Raw genomic sequence first — 24,026 nt, 5'->3', positions numbered from 1 at the left:
TTCGATCAGCATCGCTCTGTTACCCAAGATCACACAGACCCTGATCGAACCATCCAGAACCCCCCCCCCCCCCTCCTCCCCCACCCCACCCCTCTCCCCCCCCCACCCCTCCACCCTCCCCTACTCCCAACACCCACACGTCTCTCTCACCCCCCCTCTCAACATGTCCCACGTAGTTAAGGCTGACGAGGACGACCCAGTGGTGGCCAGCTACGACCTAGTGCTTTCGCATGAGCTTCAGGATGCCCTCTATCGTACGTTGTGGGTGCAGAGGGTGGATCATCGCCGCAGAGCGTGCCGAGGGCAAAGGGCGGCGACGGAGAGCATGTCGGCGGTACTCACTATGATGGATCCGGTTACGATACACTATACACAGTGCTGCAGTACCCGACCAAGCCGCGCGGAGAGGGCGTGGCAGTGTCGAGCGTGCATGAGGTGAAAGTCAAGCCTGAGGCGCGGGTGCTCCGGATGGAGGTGGAGATGCACGACAAGGTGAACACCAACGACAAGCCGGATCATCCGTTCCACCACTCGCAGTTCGAGTCCAAGCTCATTCCACTGCCGACAGAGCAGTGCGTAGTGACCATGGCTAACGGGGTGGCGACGCTCTCGCCGCTGACCAACGTCCTCCAGATGCGGCCGTATCTGGGCCATTTGGACGCCTCGCCCGAAGACGAGATCGCGCCCATGGAGACCGAGGAGGCCAAGCCGAAGAGCTCGCGGGTCGAGGTCAAGATTGCACGGCCCGAGTCGCAAATGGCCCGTGATCGCCGGCAGAACTCGTACGCATACATGGCCTCGCTCATCGAGGAGGAAGAGTGGCTGACGCTGCTGCCGCTCGCGCCCGGCTGTGGCTCGCCCGACGCCGACGCCGACGAGGCCCTGCTCTCGGCCTCGCAAGTCGCACCGTCGCCTGCCCTCGAGCGCGCCCTCACTGTTGCTGAGTACCTCAACGCGTTCTGCCCACCGGCCACGGCCTCGTCGGGCCTCAAGACCTCGTCGGCGCGCGGCCAGATGCTGGCATCGGCGGCGGCGTCAGCGTCGGCTGTTGTCTCGACCTCGCTCGTCTCGCGGCTGCGGCTTCTGGAGCCGGCCGCGCGGCTGACCGAGATCCTTGTCCGCGTCAATGTCATCGGCCACCCGCAGCTGGCCTCTTACTTTCCGGATGTGCCCGTTGACGCCTTTCCGGCCCTCCTCGGCTCGAACGTCTTCTGGATCCACTCGCGATGGGTGGTGGCACCCGACGTGGTCGAGACCGAGCCGCGAACCGTTCGCGCCCGCACGTATCTGATGGCGGTGCTGGCGGCGTCGCCGACGGCCTCGGTCCGCCGCGAAAAGCTCGCCGGCCGGCTAGCCCTCGAGTCGCAGTGGGCGACAGAGGTGCTCTCGTCCATCGCCGAGGTCAACGGCCAGCTGTGGACGCTCAAGGAGGCGACCGCCGCCGGTGCCGGCGCCATCCTGCCGCCGGACCTCGCCGCCTCCGCTGCCGATGCCACTGCCGGCCTCCTCGCCGCTCTCCCTGACCTCACTGCCGAGATGGAGGCGTCAGCGTCCGAGGCCGACCCGCTCTCCGGCACTGCCCCGCTTACCGAGCAGATCAAGGCGCTGACTGACATCATTCTCGCCGCCCGCGAGGCTGCGCCCGACAAGGACCCGGTCATGGTCCTCGTCGACGCACTCCTCGACACCTATGGCGTCATCTCGCTCGAGGGCGCCTCCAAGCGGCTGCAGCTCCTCGTTCCCAACCAGACGCTCGGCTTTGGCTCGGCCGGCGCCGCCCACCTCCACGACATCCTCTCCATGTCTACCCGCTACACCTGCCTTTCGGCCTCGCCGGCTAAGCCCTCGACCGAGTACGTCCGCGCTCATGTGATTGGCCAGGAGCCGTTCCCGGCCGTCCGCTCAGCGCTCATCGCCCTCCTCGACGCCGACGGCTTTGATGCCCTCCTCTCGTTCGAGTCCGCCGCCAACTACGTCGCCGCCAACTCGCCGCATGCCTCCCCGAGTGGGTCCACGCCCGCGTCGTCGACGAGCTCTCCTACATCTCGCCCTCCACCTCGGCCCGCATCCTCAAGTCCGGCCTCGGCACCGCTGATGAGGCTCTCTCCTCCCGTCGGGTCCACTCTTGACGGTCTCCATCGAGTTTCCTCTTTCCCCAGCCGCCGCCATTCTGCCACCAACTGTCGTTCACTCGACTCATTCTTTTCCGACGAATGAAGGCTTGCACGACGCTGGTGGTCCTTGGACTCGCCATGGCGCTTGCTTCCGCCTGTCCCTACCCCATCACCAAGCCGCTGGAGCCGCTCAACGAGTTCCGGAAGCTGGTTGTTCCCAAGCCGCGCTTCTTTTCCGAAGACAATGGCCTCTCCAAGTGCCTCAACAACTCGCGCACCCTTGCCGACTATCCCGTCTGCCAGTACAAGTACGTCCTGTCGCTGTGCTCTCTCCGCTCCCCCTCCCCCTCCCGCCCCTAGTCCGCCTACACCAGCACAACACGACGTTCCCCTCCCCTCCCCCCTCTCCCCCTCCCCTCCTCCCCCTCCCCCCCTCCCCCCTCTCCACCTTACCTTTCTTCCTCTCTCCCATCCTCATCCTCCCCGCTCTTCCCGTCCTCGCCAAGTCCCTCTCGGCGCGTGCCCGCTGCAAAAGTCAGCCAATGCAATTCGCTCGAGGGTGAGCCTGTGAGCTCCTTTTTTTTTTTCGGGCAACGGCACGGCCGTCAGCCTGCCACTCCTCTGTCAGACTCACGAGGTGTCTTGAAACCAGCTTTCCGTCCGTTCTCTATGTCGAAGCTACTCTGGAAGACATCACAGCGGCCAAGACATGCTCGGTGGCGCTGGCCGTCGACCGCGAAATGGAAAGGTGCTCACCGGCGAGACGAACCCGATCTCGGCCGAAATGGCGTTCCTCGAGGCCAAGGTTGTCAATGCGTGGGTGGTGATCCGCGATGTCGACACTGGCGCGACGCTCCGCCGGCTGCCTGAGTTTACCTTTGCAGCATCGGAGGAGGTCTCGCTGCTGGCGACAACGACCCAGCCTTCGATGGTTGGCGACACATTCAACGCGTCGACGGTGGCGGGCTTCCGGGCCGAGGTCACCTCGTTCAACACCCGCGACTACATCTACGACTACGAGCGCGAGGTGCCTTTTATTGCCTTTTCGGTCTTGATGTCATACACGCCGCTGTACAACGCCGGCGAGGCCAAGAGCGGCCCCCTGGAGCGCGTCGACTGCGAGGCGTTTGAGAAGCAGGTCATCTTTCCGTGCGACGAGCCGGCGCTCAATGACTTTAACTATGTTGTCGGCCGGCTCGAGGGCCGCCAGCCCATCGCGCTCCGCGGCGCGCAGCCTGTGCCGGCCCGGGTGGCCATGGGTGAGACAGATGCTGAGGGCTCGGCTGTCGGCACCGGCGCGCGGCCCTTTGCCTGGGTCCCCACCTACGACGCGGATAACTCGATGGTCAACGACACCATGGTGACTGATGGCGCATGCTCGGACGAGCGATGTGGGCGCTACACCTGTGTGGCTTCGGGCAACTGCATCGAGTGCACCACGTCGATTCCCTGCGGCATCTTTGATCAGCCTGGCTCAGTGAGTAACTGCGACGCCAACAACGGCGGCCTCCTCCTTTGCAAGTACTCGCCCGGCAACATTACCGAGCTACCGGCCCCGCGCTCGGGCGCGCCGTACTACGACAGCCCATGCAGTCCGGTGTGCGGCCTGCACAAGGTCTGCCAGGCCGGTGAGTGCGTCGACTGCACCACAAACGCCGACTGCACCCTCGACTTTACCCCGGCCGACGGCTACACCTCCTCGTGCTCGGCCAACAAGTGCAACTATGTCCTGCCCTCGCCGCCGGCGCCGGTCAAGTCCATCCGCGGCAAGGTCATCCTCATCTCCTCGCTCGCCGTCGCAGGCGTCTGCTGCATCGGCTGCGTCATCGCAGCCATCTTACTCTACCGCCGCTACCGTAAGAACATCGAGGCCGACAACCTCATGGGCGACGAGCTCAACAAGGAGGCTGCATCGGGCAAGAAGTCGCGCTTCACCTTTACTGGCCTTGACGAGACGGACACCAAGGGTCGTAACCTCAACGATCCGTTTGCGTGAGCATGTTTCGTCGTGCTCCCGAACCCCTCCCAGTTCAAAGTGATCGACGAGCTCGAACGCTCACGCCAGTATGTACAAAGTCATTGTCAACTCTCTCCTCTCACACATCTACATCTCCTCTTTCCCCCCCCCCCCCCTTCCCCACATGATTTGATCATGCTAACGCGACCGTCGTGGCCAACACCTCGGGCGCGGTCCACAACAGCGTTCCCCCAGCGGCATGTCGAGCTCCATCGGAGCATCCTTGAAGGCGACGACGAGGTCATCTACTTGCCCTTGCCACTGCCATCGCTTTGCTACTCGGCCTCTTTGCCAAATGGCCAAGTTCAGGCCAAATGACAAGCACGTGTGACACCCACCCCCTTCCTCGTCTGCGCACGCAGACAACACTCTCCCCTCTCCTTCCCCCCCCCTTCCCACCTCTCTCCCCTCCCTCCTCCCCCTCCCCCCTCCCCCCCTTACCCCCATGCACGGTCGACGACCAAGCCGACAGGGACTGGCCCTCGCCCTTGCCCTCGCCCTCGCCTTTGCCTTAGCCGTCCCCATTGCCGCGGCCGCGGGTCAGAGAGCGACTGTAGCAGACGAGAGGGACCAAGTCGCATCACCGTCGCCACTAATGACGTCGTCGCCGCCATCGTCGCCATCGCCAACGCCACATAGCTCGATACCACCGTTCGGAATGATCACCAAGCCGGCGAACCCGGAGCGGTTCGAGGCGGTGGACATTCAGGTGGGAAGGACGTACTGCTCCCGGGCTCCGAGCCCAGCATCTACGTCTTGTACCCGGACGTGCTGTATCAGCTCGATGGAAGGACGCTAGCGTCGGTCAACTCGTTTGTCTTTCTCGGCGACATGGAGCGGGTTATCATCCTCAACGCGGGTCGGGCCCTCATTCAGCTCGCATGGGCGCCGGCCACCGATGGAAGGCTGGATCCGGTGACTGGCGAGGCTGTTGGGCGGCTCTCGTTTGTGGTCCTGGACCTGTACTCGATGTCGATGGTGGGCAAGACCGTGCCTCAGTCCGACGTGGCCAAGCCCGAGGACGTGCTCATCACAGCCAACGGTTCGCGGCTGGTGTTGATGAGCGAGTACAAGGCGACGTTGTTGAGCGTGGACCACGATACGTCGGACGTGACAGTTATTGATGCTGCGCCAATTCCCAAGTTCATTGCGGCCTCGATCGACAACGAGTACGCAACAGTCATTGCGGCGTGCGAGGCGTCCGAAGGCCCCGAGCTCGGCCACATCCTGCTTGATGACTTTAAGGCCCTGCAGTACCTCGGCCCTGTCAATGGCGCCCAATTTACGCCGCGGACGCTCAGTGTGTACAACTCGGGCGAGAGCGGGCAGGTGCTCTGGGTCGATGGCATCGAAATCTATGCATTTTCCGTTCTTCAGCGTCGGCTTGACGACTCGATCCTCGACTACGATTTGGCCGCGACAGCGGCAGCCAAGACCGGGGGCGTGTTTTACTACGCGGTCCAGCCGGCGGCGGCGACAGTGACCCGGACCCAGATGCTGCCGTACCTTGGGACGGCGCAGGTGTTTGACGAGTGCAACGCCACGCTGGTGGCCTCGTGGGACACCTTTATGGTGACTCAGTGCCGAAACGAGCGCGGCATCATGCCCCAGTTTTCGATTTTCAAGCTCGGAAATCTGCCGCCGCCACCAACGTCGCCGCCGCCGCCGTCAGCACCAAAGCCGCCGCCGCCGCCGCCGATCTTCCCGGTCTCGCCCACACAAGGGCCGCCGCCGCCGCCGGCGTTCCGGCTTATTCTCTCTGTGGTCATCGTGGTGCTCGCGGTGTGCGTTGTTGCCCTCGCCATTCCGCTCATCATCATGTGCCGGCGGTCCAAGTGGTACATCCGGCGCAAGCGGACGCGGCGGGCCAAGAAGCGGTCGCGGCGCGGTATTGCATCGGCGGAGCGGCTGCGCGCCCATGAGCAATCGCTGCTGCAGCCGCAGGCGGCCATCCGGCCGGGGCGTGGGTTCGGCGGTGGATCGGCAGAGCGGTTTCCCGAGTACGGGTCGACGCTCAGCGGAGCACGGCCGCGGCCGGTGCCGGGCGGTGGCGGCAGTCGTCCCATGCGGGCACCGGTTGCGGCTGGCGCGTCGGTGCCGACCGTGTCGTGGGCATCGGGCCTGCAGCAGGCTAGTGGGAGTGGCGAGTAAAGCAGAGTGCTGTTATTGGCGCGGGGACGTGATGCGGCTGAGGAGGGCAATGTTCTCGGCGTTGAGCTCGTTGTTGAGCTCGGCGAGCTGGCGCATCTGGACCTTAAGTTCGTTGAGCTCGTCCATAGTGGCTAGCAAGAGAGCCTCGGTCTCGACCGACTTCATGGTGCACGAGATCTTGGCCATCATCGAGGCGCGCTCGATGGCCGCAGCGACAACCGGGAGCGCCAACAGCTCGTCGGCAATCGCCTGCGGGGCGTCGCCGGCTGAGGCTGCGGCAACAGCCGCCGCCATCTTGACGCGGGCGGGCGAGCCGGCTTCGGGTGCGTCGCGGGCGTCGAGCGCCTCCAGTTCGGCGCGCAGCAGCTGCAGCTGGTTCTGCTTCTTCTCCAGGCGGCGCCGGACTTTGGAGTGTGACTTGAGGAGCTTCGAGTGAGTGACCTTGAGGCCTTCGAGCTCCTCGACAAGCGGGGCAACCTGGCGCATGGTGGCCGAGAGCGAGGCCACCGACTCCATCGAGGCCGACATGGAGGCCTCCAGCTCGCGGGTCTGGACCTCGAGCTCGTCGCGCTCCTTCAGCACCTTGGCCTTGTGCGAGGCCTCTGCGGCGAGTTCCGTCTCGAGCGCAGCGACACGAGCAACCAGCGCCGCATTCTCGCGCTTCAGCTGCAGCGCCTCCGTCCTCGCAGCGAGGCCCTCGCGGATCCGCTCTGCCCCGTTTGCCCCATCGTCTCCATGGGCCTGTTCGCTCCGGGCTTGCTTGGCCTCCCCGTCACCGACCGAAGCCAGCAAGTCCAGATACTTTGCCTTGAGCTGGTCGTACGCCTTCTTTGCCTCTGCGTACTCTGCCTTGTAGTTGCGGCCCTTTGCCTTGTCCTTCTCCTTCTTGCTCCGCACTCTCCTGCTCGACCTCGACTCGCTGGCCTCTCTTCCTGACATCGATTCCAGTATGTATTCCTCGTCGACGTGATATGTATGTATGCGTGTGTGATGTGTGTGTGATGTGATGTGATGCGATGTATGCAGGCTCGGGGTGGTGGTGGTGGGTGGGTGGTGGAGGCCAAGGGTGTGGTGGTGCGTGTGTGTGTGTGTGCGCTGATGGGCAAGGGTGTGCGCTGATGGGCAAGGGTGTGCGGTGGTGGTGGTGGTGGTGGTGGTGGTGGTGGAGGTGGTTGGAGATGTAGCGGTGGTGTAGTGGAGTGTGGTGTGCTCTGTACCTGTCCCTCTTCCCGCCCTGTCCGCCCAGTCTGCTCTGCTTGCTCCTCGCCCGGGTGGCGCCAACTCGGTGACGTGCGCATGTCACGGCATTACTCGCCAAATGAATGGTGTGGCAATGTCAGTTGGCAACGTCCCGATGTTGTGGGGATGGTCCACGCCACCTATGATGGTCATGATGTGTGTTATCACTTGGGGGTGAGTGTGTCTACCATACCTAAGTGACCATCGAGAGCGGCCATCGGGAGCGGCCATCGAGCGCGGCTGGATCGATCCACAGGCGTAGGTTGGCGATGGCGATGGCGTTGGCGATGGCGATAGCGATAATGACGACAATGACGATGGTTGAAGCGATGGCTATGGCAACAAGCTACAACTACAGTGACTGGCGGACGCTGGGTTCACAATGGCAGCCACATCGGGTGACACATGCAGCGGCCACAGAGTGTGCGGCGACGAGTCGACGGCGGTCAACACGCCGAGGCACCGACACACCCGGCACACCACTCTACACCTGCGCCGAGGATGAGCAAGCGCAAGCACGGGAGCGACGGCGACGACGACGAGTATACGTACTCGTACTCGTACTCGTACAGCGATGACGAGGGCGAGGACAAGGGCAAGGGCAAAAACAAGGGCAAGGGCAAGGACAAGAGCAAGAGCAAGAGCAAGAGCAAGAGCAAGGGCAAGGGTAAGGAGAAGGACAAGGGCAAGAGCAAGAGCAAGGACAAGGGCAAGAAAAAGGCAAAGGACAAGGACAAGGGCAAAAAGAAGGCAAAGGCGCTCGACGGCCGCGGGCTCGATCGGAGCAATGGCAATGATGACGATGATGACGACGACGACGAGTTTGTGGCGGACAATGAGGTGGACGATGAGTCGGGCATCGCCGCTGAAGAGGCGCTCGGCGGGCTCGGAGGGGAGGACGAGATCAAGGGCCTGGAGGACGAGGCCAACATCCCCATCGAGGTGCTCCGTGCGCGCTACGCAGCCATGGCCGAGGCTCACATCAACGACGACGACAGCGACGGCAAGAGCGACGACGATGCCGAAGAGTACGATGAGGACGAAGAGTTTGTTGACGATCATGAGCTCGACGATGAAACCGGCATCGCCGAGGCCGAGGCCGATCTCGCTGCCGAGGACGTTGCCGCCGAGCTCAATGATCTCAATGAGGAGGCGCGCCTTTCAGTCGAAGAGCTCCGCCGCAAGTACGGCATGGCGTAGCGTTGTAAAGATCCCCCCCTCCACCTAGTCGGCGAGTCAAGGCCAAGCGGGGCCGAGGAGGACCAACTCGCCAAGTCGCCGCACCTCACTCTGCGGGCCGGGAAGTGGTCATGGCGACCAAAGCTGGTGAGACGCAAAGCGGGCTGGAAGCCCGACTGATAGCCGAAGCACGGATGCGGAGAGCAGCCGCACGAGAGAGCACCCGCAGTGGCTACCACCCGGATCGCACGCGTAGGCGCTCCCGCCTCAAGGTTGCCCGCCTCGGCCGAGACGGCTCGGTCGCCCGAGAGACGCCGCTCTTTGCACCGCGCCGTACCTCGGTCCCGCTCACCCTCTCTGCCGGCACTGCCTCGCGCCACTACACACGAACCTATGTCGCCTACGAGAACGAGCTCGCTGCCAAGAAGGCTGCTCTCCGTGAGCGTACGTACCTCCTCCCCGTCCCCGTCCTCTCCCCCTCTCCCCCGTCCTCGCTGGTAGTCACTCGCCTGTCCTTGGCGCCAACGGTGCATGCAGCTGGCGAGGAGCGGGTTTTTTTTCGGGGGCTGTCTCCCTCCGCACCTCTCCCTTCTGGCCAACGAATCGCTACTCATTATCTTTGCAGAACGCAAGTCGCAGTTGTCGCACAGAGAACGCGTGGCGCGTGCTGCGAGGGAGCGGCGGATGCGTCAGGCAAGGATCCGGGGTGTGGCCGTGGTGCCGCAGGTGGAGGCCACAGTCGAGTCCTCGACGCTGCCCAAGCCGAGTTCACCGTCGCCCCCTCGGCGGCGTTCACCATCACCGAGCCGACGCAAGTCGCCTTCACCGCGCCCAAAGACGCCGTCTCCGTCACCCCCACCTCTGCCATCACCGGCCAAGTCACAGATGCGCGAGACCCAGGAGGAAATTGTGGCGCTGCTGCGGGCGTTGGTGGCTCAGAATGGCAGCGCAGGCGAGGGATCGTTGCGCGCAGCCGCATGGGAGCGGCGTGTGAGGGAAGAGGTGGCCGAGAGCAGAGCCGCCGGCGCCGCGCACGCCCGGGCCCGGCTCTCGGCTGATGGCGCCAGCCGCACTGCTGCGGTAGCGACCTTTGCCGCGCTCCCGGCCGCGTCGGCGGAAGCAAAGTCGGCGATGGCAGACGCGCAAGCCGAGCTCCGCTCAGTCTTGCTCGCCCAACTCAATACTGTAGCCCCCGCGCCAGTCGCTACCTCGCTCGCGGCGTCGCTTGCCCATCGGCAAGCCGATGCTGCCGCTGCGGCGTCGGTGGCGGCGGTGGCCACATCGTCGGTCGCCGCCGACACAACCCCGTCGCCCGGCACAGCAGGTCGATGCCGATCGCGAGTCGATGAGCAAGTGGCTGCCAAGATGGCGGAGCTCCGCGCCGCACGGCGCGCTGCACAGAACTCGTCAGCCCAGCTCGGGGCTGACCCGCTGCCGCCGCCGCCGCCGTCGCCACGCCCACCGCTGTCGCCTGCAGCTTCGCCTGTTCGATACCCAGGAGCCTCTCCCGCGCGCCGCTACGCCTGGCCGGCATACCCCGCAGATCCACCGCAGGGCGGTTCGCTGCTCTACACCCAGCCCGCGTCCGAACTCGACGGTACGGTGCCATCGAGCCACTGGCGCATTCCGCGGTTTGCCGCGTCCGGCGCACAGTACACCGATGTCGCCATGTCGCCCTCGCTCACGTCCTCGATCCCGGCCTTTGACGCCGCCATCATGGCCTCATCACCCCAGCACCACTAGATGCAACAAGTGTTAAACCGCTCAGCCGCGTAAAAGGCAAGCGTCACCCACCTGTTTTGCTGCCATATTGGCAGACGTGTAGTGGGAGGCGGCAGGCAGCTCGGGTGCCATTGAACGCGACTCGGGCCACTCGCCGCGGCCGCCACCACCACCACCACCACCACCACCACCGTCGCGGCACACGGAGAGAGACCCGCCACACTCGACTCTTCCCTCCCGCGTGAGCCATGTCGTACATGCTCCCGCACCTCGGGTCTGGGTGGGCTGTGGACCAGGCCATTGTGACCGAAGAGGAGAAGGTGGTCATTATCCGATGGGGTCACGACTGGTCGCCCGAGTGCATGGCTCAGGACGAGATCCTGGCCAGGATTGCCGACAAGGTCTCCAAGTTTGCTGTCATCTATGTCGTCGACATCTCTGAGGTTCCCGAGTTTACCGTCATGTACGAGCTCGTTGACTCGTGCACCATCATGTTCTTCTACCGCAACCGCCACATCCTCGTCGACGTCTCGTCGGGCAACAACAACAAGATCAACTTTCTCATCGAGGACGAGGACGATCTCATCTCCATCATCGAGGCCGTCTACGTGGCCGCTACACAGGGCAAGGGCCTTGCCGTCTCGCCTATCGACTACTCGACCCGCTACCGCTATTGAGCGAACGCAGCGCCGCACTCAGTCGAGCACAATGACTTGTCCAGCCGCGCTTGCGCCCTGCTTCCTCTGCCGCCGCGGCTTCTTTCGCCGTCGGGCGCGTGATGCTCGATGTGGCAAAGGCGCGTGCGCGAAAAAGGTGTCAAGCGTGGCCGCAGGCCCGGCCTTAGCTGAGCCAGCAGCAGCCTTGGCGGCTGCGTCCTCGGTGACACCCTCGAGACATGCCTCGACGTGCGCGCTCATGGCAGCGGTCGAGATCCGCAGCTGCGCAGAGCAGACTGGGCAGTCGAGCGGCGGGAGAAGCGGAGCGGCGGAAGCGCGGACAAGGTGGTCGCGAAGTGAGGCCGAGCGGGCGTCGACAAGACCAGTCATGCGAATGCCCATGAGGCGAAGCGTGAGCGGGAGCTCTTCGTGGAGCATGGCGACAGCAGCGCCGTAGACATCGTCAAAGGCGTCGGTCGGCGCACGGAGCGTTGTCGACCGCGAGATGACCTTGAACGCCGTAGTCTTGAGCTTGAGTACCACCGTCGCACCTTTGAGGCTCTTGGCCTGCATGTCGCGGACAACCATGCCGGCCAGCGACGAGAGCTTGGCCACGAGCTGGTTGCGGGCTGAGACTGCGCCAAAGGTTCGCTCGTGGCCGATTGACTTGCGGACGCGAACAACGTCTGTGGTAGTTGACGAGCCCGAGCCGAGGCCAAGCGCAGCGCGAAAGAAGAACCGCGACGACTTGGCCGAGAACAAGAGCAGGAGCTCGCCGCGGCGCTCGCCGAGCACGTCCGCACACGTCCGCACACCAAGCGCGTCAAGCACTTGGGCCGTGACCTTGCCGATGCCGGGTACTTTGCGGACCGGGAGCCGCGCCATAAATGAGAGCACAGCATCGCGGTCTGGTGCCACATACGTCTGCCCATTGGGCTTGTTCATGTCGGCCGCGATCTTGGCCACCAGCTTGTTGGGCCCGGTGCCTGCTGACGCCGTCAGGTGTGTCGCGTCGAAAATCCTCTGCCGCATCTCGGCAACAACGCCACCTGCTGCGATCTCGTGGCTACTGCCTGTGGCATCCATGACCGCCTTCACGCGGGCGGTGATGTCTACGTACGCTTCGTCGAGCGAGACGGCCTGGACGTGCTCGTCATACTCGGCGAGGATGCCGCGGATGGTGGCGGCGGCGGCCTTGTACTTGTCAAAGTGCGACTTGACCAGAATCAGCTCTGGACAAAGCGCCTTGCCGATGTAGCCCGGCATGGCCGCGCGGACGCCATACTGGCGCGCCACGTAGTTGGAGGTGGAGATCATCGACATGCCGCCGACCGCCATCGGCTTGCCGCGGAGCTCTGGGTTGTCGCGCTCCTCGATGGCGGCGTAGAACATGTCCATGTCGACAAGAACCATGGTCGTGCCCAGCTCGCGCTCAGCCTCCAGCGCCTCTAGCATGACTGCTGCCTTGCGCGCCATGCCGGCCCGCTGCACCGCTCCGATCTTGCTCGCCCGCGCCTTCATGTCGGCAATGCGCACTGCCGTCCGGGCGTGCCGCTCCTTCTCAGCCTCTAGATACCGCGAGCCCTCGGACATAGACATAATGATCTTGTTGACCGCCTCAGCATCGACCTTGCCCATCCCAGCCTTGTTTGTGTTGAGCGCCATCCGCCCCGCAAGCGCCGCGCCGACCCCCGACGCGCCCGTTCCGTCGTCGTCGTTGTCTTCCCCTTTCCTGCTCCCGCTCCCACTCCCGCTCCCGCTCCCGCTCCGACTTGCCATGCCGTAGCTGCGTGAAGGGTGGGTGCGGCGGCAGGGTGTGTGGGTGCGTCTTCCTAACTTCCGCTTTCTATCTCTATCTTCCTCCTCACTTTCCCGTTGCAAGGTGGGGGTGGGCGAGAGGTCTGGGCGGGCAGAAAAGGTCGTGGTTTACCGACGCAGCTACGGCTTGAGCAGAGCCGAGCCCTCGGCTGAGCCCGTCTTCGACGCACGGGCACGCCAGACAAAGAAGAAGATAGCGGCAATGACAGCGAGGCCGCCGACACCACCGGCAACAGCAATGGCCATCTTGCTGGTCGACAAGCCGCTCGGCGATGGCGACGGCGCGGGCGGCGGTGGCGCGTCGCACTGGGCAATCGAGTCGAAGCAAGTGTGCGAGAACGAGGTTGGCCAGCAGCCACGCGAGCGCGACTCGGATGCCGGGCAGAAGCGGCAGATCGACGGGTCGGAGACGCAGTTGTGGCAGTCGGACCCGTTGCACACGCTTGAGAAGCCGACAACAATCTCGAGGCGGAGGCTGAGATGGGTTGACCAGACGGCGCTCTTGTCCGAGGACGAGAGCCCGCCGTTGACAGACCACGTCAAGCGCTTGCCGTCATCGATCGGCGTATCAAGCTGGAGCGCATACGCGCCAGAGTAGACTGCAGTCGACGAGATGTTGGCCAGCGGGGTGTCCTCATTCCACACGCCGATAGCCGATCCCTTGCCGATCGGCTGCCACAGGGTGGTGGAGAGAGACAGACCAGCAACGTTGCCGGTTGTGTTGACCAGCGAGACCTCCGAGACCCTCCCCTCGATGACCAGCTGATGAGTCTTGGCCATCTCGTAGATGTCCTCTCCGATGTGGGCCGGCATGGTGCAGCCGGACGGGCCATTGTTAATGACCTTGATATTGCACGAAGAGTGGCCGGTGTACACGGGGTCGACCACAGCAGACAGAGCCATACCGAGCATACACACCAGCACCAGCACGCCTACACACTGTCCAATCATCATTGCTGCTTTTGTCAAGTGGTCGTATCTAGCTGCTGCCATCTCGCTGTCCTGTGGTCCAAGCCGGAGCCACCCTTGTTGCGGGAGTTTGGAGGGAACCACACGCGTGCCAGGGCTTTCTTGCCTGCAAACATCTCCTCTTTTTGCGCCATGTCTACCACCGCAAAGCACCCATTGTGGCCCATCGTGACCGACCGGTCACAATGGCTTTGCCGACCGATGGAGACACTGATCTGATGGGTGGCCGGCCGGCAGCGGCTGGCAGCCGCTCGGCCGACAGTCGCCGCTGTAAGCCGCGGCCTTGCCCGGACACAGCTTCAGGGTCTCTTTCTTGTGCAAGTCTCGCGATCGCGAGACTCGTTGACGCTCATGACACCGGCTTGACCGTCAGTCCTCTCCCCCTCCCCCTGCTCTTGTGAATGCTGCGCATGACCGTGATCAAAGTGCAGCTGTGGGCGATGGCTGGCCTTGCGTGGCGGGGGCACCTCACTCTCACGCCACACCTGACGATCATGCGGCAGAGCAAGGTGGATCAGTCAAAGAGCGAACTGGCCAAGAACATCCCTGCATCGCTCGGCAGGTAGGTCTCGTCAGGCACAGCGTGGCCGAGGCGTGGCAGTTGGTGGTTGGGTAGTGAGAGCGGGGTGTCGGGGAGGGATCCTTGTCGGGGAGCGAGGGCCAGTGCTCAGCAGACTTACAGGCAGTGTGACGGCGGGATGTCACGTTGCTCCATGGGGCTGGTGGCTGTACCGACGAGCAACAGTGCGGGGCTTGCAGTGGCAATGTTCAACCCGCTGGACACGCTGCGCATCCGGTGGCAGGTCTCGCCGCCGGGCCAGGCGTCGACGAGCTCGAGCTCGACCAAGGGCGGCGAGGCGGTGCGGGCGGCGATGGGCCGGATGGGCGAGGGCGGCAAGCCGAGCAACATTGTAGCCTTTGCGCGACAGGTGATCCGTACCGAAGGACTGTGGCGCGGATTGTGGAAGCCGGGCATGCTGGCCAACTCGGCGTCGATCGCGTGCTCCTCCGGCCTCCGCATGGGCTTCTATCCGCTCCTCCGCGACTGGCTTGACATGCAGTTCTCGGCCGGCGAGGCCGATAGCGAGGCACACGCTGCCAGCAAGTCGCCGGCTGCCATGGCGCTGGCCTCGTTTGCTGCTGGCGGCCTGGGCTACTGGGTCTCCACCCCGACGTACCAGGTCAAGGTCCGGCTGCAGGCCGAGGCCGGCAAGGTGGTCGACGGCGTGCTAACGACCGGGGCGAGGGCCGGCTCGCCGCCACGCTACCGCGGCCTCTTCCATGCCCTTTACACCATCGCGCGCGACGAAGGTCCAACCGCACTGTATCGGGGTGCCGGCGCCCTACTTATTCGCGGAGCGCTCATCACCACCGGTCAGCTCACGGCCTACGATCTGACCAAGACCCGCGCCAAGGCTGCAGGCCTCCTCGGTGACGGCCCGGTCCTGCACGTTGTTGCCTCTATTGTGGCCGCCTTCTTTATGACCACCCTCTCGGCTCCGGCTGACATCCTCATGACCCGATACCAGACCGCGCCGCAAATGGGCAAGTCGTACCGCGGCCTCATCCACTGCGCCTCATGCATGATCCGTGATGAAGGCCCGATGGTCTTTTACCGCGGCTGGACCGCGTTCTTTGTCCGCCTTGCTCCGCTCAACCTCGTCCTCTTTCCGCTCTACGAGCAGCTCCGTCGCCTCTTTGGCCTCGAGTACATGGACTGAATCCCCGCCATCCGATCTTCCCTTCGCCCCCCCCCCCCCCCTCCCCCGAAAGCCACGCCCGGAAACCCCGTGTCACCGACCGGTCACGTCGGCCGAGGCCAACCCCTACACTACGCCACGCCACCTCACTCCACTCACCCACCCACCAACATGTCGGACGACCCGTTTGCGGCACTGATGCAGGCGTCGTCTCAGGGGACACCACGTGGAAGCGTGGGCGTGGCTGCTGCAGCTGCTGCTGCTGAGCGTGCCAACACCCCGCTGGCGGCCATGGCCTCGCGTGGGAGCACTCCGAAGCCTTCGACGACCACAACAACAACGACGGCAAAGACGACAGCCAGCTCTGCCCACCCTCCTCAGCACGGACATAGTCGGGCGGCGGGCGGTCTGGGTAATCTCGACGATGCCTTTGCCTCTCTCGGCTGGGCCTCGGCAGGTGCCCAGACCGGCCCGGGTGCCTCGGTCTCGGCTCCGCCGTCGACTGCAGGTTCGTCCCGGGCGTCACCTGCGCCTTCGTCGACTGCCAGCTCGGGAGGAAGCTCGGTGGCATCGTCGGCTCCGACATCGGCACGTGGTGCAGAGTCGCAGTCCCAGCCGGCCCCGCCGCTCTCGCCGACCTCGGCCTTTGCGCCCATTGTCACTCTCTCGCGAGCATCAGACTCCTCGCCGGCTCCCGCGGTCGCCGATCCGTTTGATATGCTCTCATCGATCTCGGGCACGTCTCCGCGGTCGGTGGCGGCGACGCCGGAGCCTGCGTCTGAGCCTGCACCTGCGCCGGAGCCGGCAGCACAAGCCCGTGAGCCGTCGATTCCGCCGCGGCAGCGCGGTGCGGCCAAAACCCAGCAGCCGGCCAAGCAGCCGACCAGCATGCCGCGTTCAGGTGATGTCCAAGTCACGCCTGGCGAGATGCGAACTATCCGCGACCAGCTTGTTGAGCTCTACTCGATTGAGCCGCAGAACGTGCTTGACCTCCTCCTCTCGGCCATGGAGTCATCGACCGAAGTCGCTGCCAACCTCCGCGAAATGGTCCCGCTTGTCCTCGCCAACGCCCAAGAGGCAGCGCAAGCCCGGGCGGCGGCCGAGGGCAGCGCACCTGGTACCGGCGGCTCGCTTCTTGCCGCCGCTCGCCAGCGCGCCTCCAAGATCGGCTCCAAGCTCTCGTCCATGCTTCGCAGCGACCGACCTGCCGGCGGCCCGCCGCCGTCGTCGGCAGCGGTCGCCACGCCCCCGCTTGTCTCGGTCCCGCTCCGTGACACAACAGCTCCCCAGTTGCGTAACGTCGCGGATGCGCCTGCATGCAGGACGCAAGTCCAAGACGTCAGCCGCAGCATCACCCGCACCTGCGCCTGAGCCCGCGCCCGCGCCTGCGCCCGCGCCTGCGCCTGACCGGACCGAGCTCAAGGCAGCTCGTGAGGCCGAGGTTGCGGAGCAAGTCCGCGTGGCGCGCGAGCAGCACCTCAACCGTCTCGAGGCCGAAGACGCGGCGGCCGAGGAGCTCGAGGCAGCCAAGCTTGCGGTGGCGCCGGTCATTGCCGGATGGGCGACCGAGAAGAAGCGCGGCAACGCGGTGGCGCTCCTTTCGACGCTGCATGAGATCACGTGGCCCGACTCGGGCTGGAAGGAAGTCTCGTTCACACAGCTGATGAATGGCGCCGGTGTGCGCAAGGCGTACTTTAACGCCTGTCGCAAGCTGTATCCTGATAAGCTGCCCGCGGACGCACCCGCAATGCAGGTTGCGCTCTCGACCGAAATCGCCTTTATCCTCAACAACGCGTGGGAAAAGTACAAGTCGGACAACGGCATGTAAAGTTCAGCAGGAAGCTTCAGTCGTCATCGAGTGGGAGGCCGTGCTTGGCCCGCCGCTCGCGGCGCCGCCCGGCAAACGTCCGCTGCAGTCCGTCGAGCAGGTCGGCGAGGTCGGCGTCGAGCCCGTCGCGGCGGGCCGCCGCAGCCACGGCAAACCCGCGCGACCGCTTTTCGACGTACGCCTCGATCGCGGCAATGTCGCCGACGTCAAGTAGTGCTGTGCGGTGGGCTTGGGCGGCCTCACGTGCAGACTCACGCGCGCGCGCCCCGTCGAGCAGCGTCTCCACCGCGGCAGCCACCGCGGCGGCGGTCTTTGCTGCCTGGCCGCTCTTTCCAACCCCGCTGCCGGCTCCGCGACCTGCTTGGCTCGGCCCACTTCCCCCGCTCCGCTCCGCAGTATCGTCGACAATGACGTTGCGCGCGGCGGAGCGGCGATCGGCGGCCGAGGCCAACAGATGCTTGCCCAGAAAGTGGATGCGGTCCTTGGACGGGTAGCTCGGGAGGAGGGCATCAAAGGCGTCGAGCATGGCTGCAATGGCGTCGTCACGGGCCACAAAGGCCGAGAGCTTGGGCGCCGTCGCCAGAGTCGCCTTGGACGATACCATCACTGTCCGGCCGGCGTCGACAATGTCGGCCAGGCGGCGCCTGACCCGCTCGAGCTCCTCGTCGTCGACGTCTGGATCGATCCACGCCTCGAGCATGTCCTGGACGGCGACAAGTGCATCTCGGACTTCGTTAGCGCGTGCGAAAAACGTCGATGTTGTCCCGTCTGCATCCCTACGGGCCGTGACCAGATCCTCCAAAGCATCGATGGTCTCAACCATGACCGCCAGCACGTCCTCCTCGGTGGCAGCCTCGACCGAGCCGGACTCGCTCTCAGTCGCGTACTCGTACTCGTAGTCGGACATGACACGAGGCGGAGGTGACAGTGTAGCAGGGGATGCAGGTACGTGGGTGGGGTGTGGGCGGGTGAGGGGGTATGCGCGTGGCAGGCGGACTGGTGCAGCACCTGCAAGGGCCACGACATGGAAGACTGCCTGCCCGCCGCAAAGGACGATCACCAGCGCACCAAAGACATCGACCCAGCTGACGAGCTTGGCTCGGCTCCGCCCGTTCACGCTGCCGGCAGCAATCTCCATCGCATCGAACGTCTTCCAGTCGGCATACGGCGTGAGCACGTAGAGCGAGCAGGCGGCTCGGGCTTCGCCAAGAGCTACGATGGCGTCGAGACAGTCGGCACCGATCCTTCGACGACGATGCACGACGACGATGCCGGGCGGCCCTCCGAGCGGCCCTCCGGGCGTCCGTTCCTTACCTCGACATCACGTGTACGCGAGCTATCGATGGGCGCAAGTGTACATGCGGCTTGCCTTGCCAATGCGACGAGGTCTCTCAACCCGTCGAGCCACCGGAGCGAGCAGGCGGATCGGGCTGGCAACTGAGAGTGTCGCCACTCCTCCTCTCTCTCTCTCTCTCGCTGACACGGCTTGTGGCAGTGCCACCCAACTCACTGCCATGCTCGACTACCTCCCATCCACGTGGCTCGGCTGGGCACTTGTACTCATTGCGGCTATCAATGTGACTGGCCTCCCACTTGCCTTCCACATCCGACTCCTCCTCACGGTGGCGTGGCAGTTTCGCAACGGCCGCATTCCCGATGTGCTGGAGGGTGTGCGCCTGCCGCTGCGCGTGTGGCCGTCCGAGTGCGATATTAATCTGCACATGAACAATGCTTCTTACAACCTCGTGGCCGACATGGGTCGCTACGCCTTTGCCGTCGGCACCGGCATGTGGGCCAAGTCGCGAGCGGATGGCTTCTATCTTGCCAATGGCGGCGTCTCGCTGCGGTTCAAGCGCGAGCTCAAGCCGCTCGCCGCATACACCCACATCACGCGGCTGCACTCGTTCGACGGCAAGTGGATGTACCTGGAGCATCGCTTTGAGGCTCCCAACTCGGGCAAGGTTCACGCCTTTGGCTACTCGCGCTTTGTGGCCAAGAAAGGTCGCGACGACGTCCCACCGGCCACCCTCCTCCGCGAGCTCGGCTATGCCGACGCCGTCGACGTTGTCTCGGCCTTGACGGCGTCCAAGGCCCCTCACGCGAGCCTGGGCGCTCTGGCAGATTCGATCGACGACGCTCTCTACGACGTTGCCGGAAGGTGGAGTCGCTAACTCAACCAATGTCGTCACTTTCAGGGTGACGACATTGGCTCGCTCAAGAGCGAGCCGATCTTGGAAAACGTCGAGCTGAGCGTCGAGCCCCAGGCCTTCAACTCTGCGATGGCCTCCAACCGCTCAGAAGAATGTTCAGGCGTGAGCGACTGCGACAACGACTGGGACTGCGTTGCCGACCTCTCTTCCCCACTCATCGGCTCCTCCTCCGTTATGGTGAGCGTGGTGAGCGTGGCGTATGAGCTAAATACTATCTCTTGCGTCGCCGCCATGTTCCACCGCACACGGTGAGATGATGGCTTGTGCCGGAGCGCGGGCAGTGAATCCAACTCATCGTCGTTGTCCCATTCGGCTCTGCTACCGCCAATGTCCACGGTAGCCGTCATTCGAGTGGGAATGGCGTTGTGAGTAGAGCCCACGTCGACATCCTCTTCAGCCTCAGCCTGGATATCGGTTTTGGCCTCGTTCTTTGCCTTGCTCGAGTCTGCAGCAAGCGCCTTGTTCAGCTCGTCTACAATGTCCGCCCGCGACCGCTGCTTGCTCGAGCCGAACATGTCCGAACGGTCAACGCCGTACAGCGCGATTCCGTGCCCTGGCAGCGAGGTGTAGAGATCGATGTCACTGGTGCCTGGCTTGCGCCGCTGAAAAGTCGTGCATTGTAGTCCGAGTTGTGCCTTGCCTGCTGCCATCTCCGCGCCAGCATAATGGCCTCGGCCTCAGCATCAATTGACGGCGGTGTCGACGATGACGATGACGTTGCACTGCCAAAACTCGAACTGCACTCCGAGTCCGAATCCGAGGCAGGGCCCGTCTCGGAGCTTGTCTCAGAGCCCGAGTCCGAGTCGCTGCCTCCTTCTGACGAGCTCGAGCAGCTGCCCGGTGCCGACGACGACGCTGAGCCGATGTACCTGCCAAACGACTCGATCGCGCTCGGCGGTCCACGTGGCTGCTCAGTCAGCCGGCGCAAGCGACGTTTGCGAGCCAGTCGGTTTGTTCTGCTGCGATGCGGGATGGATGCCACGTCTAACACATCCATCCGATCCATGCCTTTTCCGAGATCGGTGAGATAGCCTCGTCGGATGTCGGGCAGTGGACCAGCCGCTCTGCCTGCTGCATCATGTGCAGCCTCTTGAGCTTCTTCCACAGCTGCGCATACAGCTCGTCGATCGACGCCAACTTGCTCGTCGCCGACACGGCCTCAGACTCGATGAGTCCGCGGACTCGTGCCTTGGTTTGCATCGACATCGTCATGCCGCTCCCCAATGATGTCGCGGTGCTGGAGGCGCCGCTCACTCGCGACAGCCGCCGGGCCACTAGCCGACTTTCATCTTGCTTCATCCGTGCCCTCAGCGCCCGCGCCTCCTTGACCGACATGCCCTCACCTCTAGTCCGCCGCAAGATCTCTCCGCGCCGTGTCTTTGGCCACGAGGTCAGCCGCATCATCGCTGGCAGGGTGACGAGCGGCCTGCCCGACTCGTCGTCAGCCGCATGCCGTATTAAATCATACGTCGCCACCCGGCCGCCTCCCTGTGTCGACCAGCCCCATACTTGGACTGGCATTGCGTGCACCTTGCCCAAGTTGGGCTCGCTTGTGACGTGGGGTGTAGGGCGAGACCGCAAGTCGCGAGTGTAGCGCCGACTGTGGTATCGACAGCGTTTGTTGCGGGACAGAATAGAATTGGCAGCTAGCAGGAGTGTGCCGTGGTGGTTCATGGAACATCCGCGCCACTTCACCCACGAACAACGTTTGCCGTTGACCCATGTCGGCCGGAGCCAGGAGCTGTTGCTCACATCGCCCGCCAATCCTCTTCTCAAACTAATCGAGTTGATGGCATCCAGCCGGCTTTGTGCCTCATCGCACGACTACATTGACAAGGGTGTGGCCGTTCGGGCTACGTGACGGGACAATGACAACGCGGACGACGTCCTTGTCGGCGAGGGCTCGATCAAGGCCGACGTTGTCGGCTGCGGCTTCGCGGATGGTGGCGAGGACCTTGTCCTCGCTCCCGCGTACCGCATCATCGGCGGCAATGCTCACCGAGCCGCGCTTCTTGCCGTTGACCTGGACCACCACCTCGATGCACTCGTCGCCAGGCCCCGCCGCAAGCTGCACCACAGGCAGCGGCTCGGGCCACGGCGCGGTGAGAACGGACTCGCGGTGTCCAAGGCCCTCCCAAAGCTCTTCTGCGAGGTGCGGCGCCATCGGCGCCAGCATCACCGCTAGCCGCTCCATGGCCGCCAGCAGGGTCGCCTTAGGCGCAGCTCCATCGGCTGCGGTCTTTCCCACAACCGTCGAAAGCTTCATCAGCGCCGCCACAGCGGTGTTGAACGCGTTGCTCTTCTCAAACGCGCGCGTCACCGCCTCGAGCGCCTCATTGGTGGCGTCGACTACGCCCGCTGCGGCCACAGCCGCCGCACCCTCGACGGCAGCGTTCTCTGGCAGTGCCGTGACTGTCGACGGCAGCAGCGCCAGCCGACGCATCCAGCGTGCCTGTCCCTGGATCCCGGCATCGTCCCAGTCAAGCACCTTGTCCGGCGGTGCCTTGAAGAGCATGAACAGCCGCAGCACGTCCGCCCATGCTCCTCCACCAACGGCACCGGATCGACGCCATTGTACTTGCTCTTGGACATCTTCTCGTGGGTCACCACCAACGGCTCGCCAGTTGCTCGACAACACGCCTGCCCGTCGTCGGCCACAGCAACTTCATGAGGTGCAAGGTACTTGCCTGATCCCTGCACCTGGTACGTGGGCGCGTGGACCATGCCCTGGGCGAGGAGCTTGGAAAACGGCTCGCGGACCGAGACGAGGCCGCGGTCAGCCAGGAAGTGGGTCACAAACCGGGCGTAGAGCAAGTGAAGGATAGCGTGCTCGATGCCGCCGATGTAGACGTCCACCGGAAGCAGCGCGTCAAGGGCCTTCTTCTCAGCCGGGAAGCTAGGCGACGACGGCGAGGCGTAGCGGAGAAAGTACCACGACGAGTCCACAAACGTATCCATGGTGTCTGTCTCGCGGACGGCAGACTGAGATCCACACTGCGGACACGAAACCTCGTGTGCCCACGCCGAGAGCACTGGATCTGGGCCTTCGCTGCTGGCCCCGTCATCGAGTGACGCCGACGCGGACGCCACGCCGTACTTGATGCCGTCAGGAAACACAACAGGAAGCTCGCTGTCGGGCACCGGTACCGCCTCGGCGCAGTCTGAACAGTGAATCATCGGAATCGGCGTACCCACCGCCGCTGACGTGAGACTAGCCAGTCGCGAAGTCGAAACTGGACGTGCGGCCGTGCGCCGAGCTTACGCAGCTCAGCAGCTAGAGCGTTCGGACACGGATCGAGCGCAATGTCGTCCAGCGACACGCCGCGAGCAGCAAGGGCCGAGCCGCCGGACGGCAGCGACGCTGCAAACGCCGCGTCGCGCTCGTCCGCCAGTGGCACGCCCATCACTGCTCCGGTCCCGTAGCCATCAAGTACGTACTCGGCCTCGTAGACCGGGAGGCGCTGTCCCGTCAGTGGGTGCCGCGCCTCGCAGTCGGCAAGCGGTGAGCCTGGGGCAACAGCGACAAACTCGACCGCAGGCAGCGTCTCTGGTCGGGTGGTAAAGGCCTCAAGCCCGTCGCCAAACGGAATGAGGTATCCCTCGGAGCGGCCGATCCAGTTGGCTTGCATGTGCTTGACTTGCGCTGGCCACTCGAGGGCATCAAGGCCGTCAAGCAGAGGCTGTGCGTACTTTGTGATGGCCACAAACCACTGCCGCAGATGCCGCTTCTCCACCAGCGCGCCCGACCGCCACGACCGGCCCTCGGCGTCTACCTGCTCGTTGGCAAGAACTGTCCCGTCGACCGGATCCCAGTTGACCGGCGCCTCATCCATGTACGCCAGGCCGGCCTTGTGCATCTCCAAAACAGCCGCTGTGTGTGGGCAAAGTACGCCGGGCTTGCCGTCGACACGTCCGACGTCTCCCACTGGAATCCGAGCCCGAGCGCATCCATCTGCTCGCGCATCGACGCAATGTTGCGCTTTGTCCACTCACCCGGATGCGCACCGCGCTGTAGAGCCGCGTTCTCCGCCGGTAGGCCAAACGCGTCCCATCCCATCGGATGCAGCAGCTTGCGCCCGCGCGCCGCCGCGTATCTCGCCAGCACATCCGACATGGTGTAGACACGGACATGGCCCATGTGCAGCTCGCCCGACGGATAAGGAAACATCGACAGCACATACGCCTTCTCGCCCGAGCCCTTCCTGGCACCGTCGTTAGGCCCGGCCGCAGCCGCCATGTCAGCCCCGCCGCCGCTCTCAAACCGGGCGGCGCCCAGCGTGTCCATCCTCGCGCCGTCCTTGGCCGCCGCCGCAGCCCAGCGTGTGCGCCACTTGGCCTCAACCGCAGCCGCCTGGTACCACCGTGCCCACCCGCGGATGCTGCTGGTCAGCCACGTTGCTCCGCTTCCGCCCCGCAGCATCGT

The 24,026-nt window shown here is 64.4% G+C and overlaps 17 protein-coding genes across 17 annotated transcripts; 10 read left to right on the top strand and 7 right to left on the bottom strand.

Annotated features, from left to right (window-relative positions):
* Positions 1-163: 163 nt before the first annotated feature.
* AMSG_00827 (uncharacterized protein) lies at positions 164-2,129 on the top strand (the record flags this gene model as incomplete). The annotated part of the gene is made up of 3 exons (XM_013907093.1): positions 164-254; positions 377-1,974; positions 2,007-2,129. The coding sequence occupies 3 exons, from the start codon at positions 164-166 to the stop codon at positions 2,127-2,129; spliced, it is 1,812 nt and encodes a 603-aa protein (XP_013762547.1).
* A 63-nt stretch (positions 2,130-2,192) lies between these two features.
* Positions 2,193-4,110, top strand: AMSG_00826 (uncharacterized protein; the record flags this gene model as incomplete). Its single annotated transcript, XM_013907092.1, has 2 exons — positions 2,193-2,422; positions 2,767-4,110. Exon 2 carries the CDS (start codon positions 2,824-2,826, stop codon positions 4,108-4,110), a length of 1,287 nt encoding a protein of 428 aa, XP_013762546.1. The 5' UTR covers positions 2,193-2,422; positions 2,767-2,823.
* A 446-nt stretch (positions 4,111-4,556) lies between these two features.
* Positions 4,557-6,296, top strand: AMSG_00825 (uncharacterized protein). Its single transcript, XM_013907091.1, has one exon. It carries the CDS (start codon positions 4,963-4,965, stop codon positions 6,280-6,282), a length of 1,320 nt encoding a protein of 439 aa, XP_013762545.1. The 5' UTR covers positions 4,557-4,962; the 3' UTR covers positions 6,283-6,296.
* On the bottom strand, positions 6,282-7,283 carry AMSG_00824 (uncharacterized protein). The gene has a single exon (XM_013907090.1). It carries the CDS (start codon positions 7,219-7,221, stop codon positions 6,295-6,297), a length of 927 nt encoding a protein of 308 aa, XP_013762544.1. The 5' UTR covers positions 7,222-7,283; the 3' UTR covers positions 6,282-6,294.
* Positions 7,284-8,006: 723 nt separating this feature from the next.
* AMSG_00823 (uncharacterized protein) lies at positions 8,007-8,746 on the top strand. Its single transcript, XM_013907089.1, has one exon. It carries the CDS (start codon positions 8,023-8,025, stop codon positions 8,719-8,721), a length of 699 nt encoding a protein of 232 aa, XP_013762543.1. The 5' UTR covers positions 8,007-8,022; the 3' UTR covers positions 8,722-8,746.
* An 85-nt stretch (positions 8,747-8,831) lies between these two features.
* Positions 8,832-10,443, top strand: AMSG_00822 (uncharacterized protein; the record flags this gene model as incomplete). The annotated part of the gene is made up of 3 exons (XM_013907088.1): positions 8,832-9,144; positions 9,379-9,548; positions 9,586-10,443. The coding sequence occupies 3 exons, from the start codon at positions 8,832-8,834 to the stop codon at positions 10,441-10,443; spliced, it is 1,341 nt and encodes a 446-aa protein (XP_013762542.1).
* A 227-nt stretch (positions 10,444-10,670) lies between these two features.
* AMSG_00821 (pre-mRNA splicing protein) lies at positions 10,671-11,099 on the top strand (the record flags this gene model as incomplete). The annotated part of the gene is made up of 1 exon (XM_013907087.1): positions 10,671-11,099. One exon carries the CDS (start codon positions 10,671-10,673, stop codon positions 11,097-11,099), a length of 429 nt encoding a protein of 142 aa, XP_013762541.1.
* On the bottom strand, positions 10,860-12,926 carry AMSG_00820 (POLK protein). The gene has a single exon (XM_013907086.1). It carries the CDS (start codon positions 12,855-12,857, stop codon positions 11,118-11,120), a length of 1,740 nt encoding a protein of 579 aa, XP_013762540.1. The 5' UTR covers positions 12,858-12,926; the 3' UTR covers positions 10,860-11,117.
* Positions 12,927-12,991: 65 nt separating this feature from the next.
* On the bottom strand, positions 12,992-13,899 carry AMSG_00819 (uncharacterized protein). Its single transcript, XM_013907085.1, has one exon. The coding sequence runs from the start codon at positions 13,887-13,889 to the stop codon at positions 13,017-13,019; it is 873 nt and encodes a 290-aa protein (XP_013762539.1). The 5' UTR covers positions 13,890-13,899; the 3' UTR covers positions 12,992-13,016.
* Positions 13,900-14,629: 730 nt separating this feature from the next.
* AMSG_00818 (uncoupling protein 2) lies at positions 14,630-15,586 on the top strand (the record flags this gene model as incomplete). The annotated part of the gene is made up of 1 exon (XM_013907084.1): positions 14,630-15,586. One exon carries the CDS (start codon positions 14,630-14,632, stop codon positions 15,584-15,586), a length of 957 nt encoding a protein of 318 aa, XP_013762538.1.
* Positions 15,587-15,736: 150 nt separating this feature from the next.
* AMSG_00817 (uncharacterized protein) lies at positions 15,737-17,408 on the top strand (the record flags this gene model as incomplete). The annotated part of the gene is made up of 2 exons (XM_013907083.1): positions 15,737-16,859; positions 16,888-17,408. 2 exons carry the CDS (start codon positions 15,737-15,739, stop codon positions 17,391-17,393), a joined length of 1,629 nt encoding a protein of 542 aa, XP_013762537.1. The 3' UTR covers positions 17,394-17,408.
* Positions 17,285-18,300, bottom strand: AMSG_00816 (uncharacterized protein; the record flags this gene model as incomplete). The annotated part of the gene is made up of 1 exon (XM_013907082.1): positions 17,285-18,300. The coding sequence occupies one exon, from the start codon at positions 18,298-18,300 to the stop codon at positions 17,410-17,412; it is 891 nt and encodes a 296-aa protein (XP_013762536.1). The 3' UTR covers positions 17,285-17,409.
* Positions 18,301-18,907: 607 nt separating this feature from the next.
* AMSG_00815 (thioesterase superfamily protein) lies at positions 18,908-19,795 on the top strand (the record flags this gene model as incomplete). The annotated part of the gene is made up of 1 exon (XM_013907081.1): positions 18,908-19,795. One exon carries the CDS (start codon positions 18,908-18,910, stop codon positions 19,562-19,564), a length of 657 nt encoding a protein of 218 aa, XP_013762535.1. The 3' UTR covers positions 19,565-19,795.
* Positions 19,585-20,253, bottom strand: AMSG_11622 (uncharacterized protein; the record flags this gene model as incomplete). Its single annotated transcript, XM_013907147.1, has 1 exon — positions 19,585-20,253. One exon carries the CDS (start codon positions 20,251-20,253, stop codon positions 19,585-19,587), a length of 669 nt encoding a protein of 222 aa, XP_013762601.1.
* A 334-nt stretch (positions 20,254-20,587) lies between these two features.
* Positions 20,588-20,809, bottom strand: AMSG_11621 (uncharacterized protein; the record flags this gene model as incomplete). Its single annotated transcript, XM_013907146.1, has 1 exon — positions 20,588-20,809. One exon carries the CDS (start codon positions 20,807-20,809, stop codon positions 20,588-20,590), a length of 222 nt encoding a protein of 73 aa, XP_013762600.1.
* A 506-nt stretch (positions 20,810-21,315) lies between these two features.
* On the top strand, positions 21,316-22,554 carry AMSG_11620 (uncharacterized protein). The gene has a single exon (XM_013907145.1). It carries the CDS (start codon positions 21,472-21,474, stop codon positions 22,426-22,428), a length of 957 nt encoding a protein of 318 aa, XP_013762599.1. The 5' UTR covers positions 21,316-21,471; the 3' UTR covers positions 22,429-22,554.
* A 222-nt stretch (positions 22,555-22,776) lies between these two features.
* On the bottom strand, positions 22,777-24,025 carry AMSG_00813 (leucyl-tRNA synthetase; the record flags this gene model as incomplete). The annotated part of the gene is made up of 2 exons (XM_013907080.1): positions 22,777-23,460; positions 23,514-24,025. Coding segments are annotated over 2 exons (1,196 nt in total), but the record flags the coding sequence as incomplete, so codon positions are not given.
* Between the last annotated feature and the right edge of the window lies 1 nt (position 24,026).

The sequence above is a fragment of the Thecamonas trahens genome (assembly GCF_000142905.1).
Source record: "Thecamonas trahens ATCC 50062 unplaced genomic scaffold supercont1.3, whole genome shotgun sequence".
Taxonomy (NCBI): domain Eukaryota; order Apusomonadida; family Apusomonadidae; genus Thecamonas; species Thecamonas trahens.
This window is presented reverse-complemented; position numbering and strand designations above follow the sequence as displayed.

Excerpts from the sequence above, each read along its gene's own strand:
- AMSG_00824 (XM_013907090.1), bottom strand. The coding sequence starts at position 7,221 with ATGTCAGGAAGAGAGGCCAGCGAGTCGAGGTCGAGCAGGAGAGTGCGG.
- AMSG_00820 (XM_013907086.1), bottom strand. The coding sequence starts at position 12,857 with ATGGCAAGTCGGAGCGGGAGCGGGAGCGGGAGTGGGAGCGGGAGCAGG.
- AMSG_00819 (XM_013907085.1), bottom strand. The coding sequence starts at position 13,889 with ATGGCAGCAGCTAGATACGACCACTTGACAAAAGCAGCAATGATGATT.
- AMSG_00825 (XM_013907091.1), top strand. The coding sequence starts at position 4,963 with ATGGAGCGGGTTATCATCCTCAACGCGGGTCGGGCCCTCATTCAGCTC.
- AMSG_11620 (XM_013907145.1), top strand. The coding sequence starts at position 21,472 with ATGACAACGCGGACGACGTCCTTGTCGGCGAGGGCTCGATCAAGGCCG.
- AMSG_00823 (XM_013907089.1), top strand. The coding sequence starts at position 8,023 with ATGAGCAAGCGCAAGCACGGGAGCGACGGCGACGACGACGAGTATACG.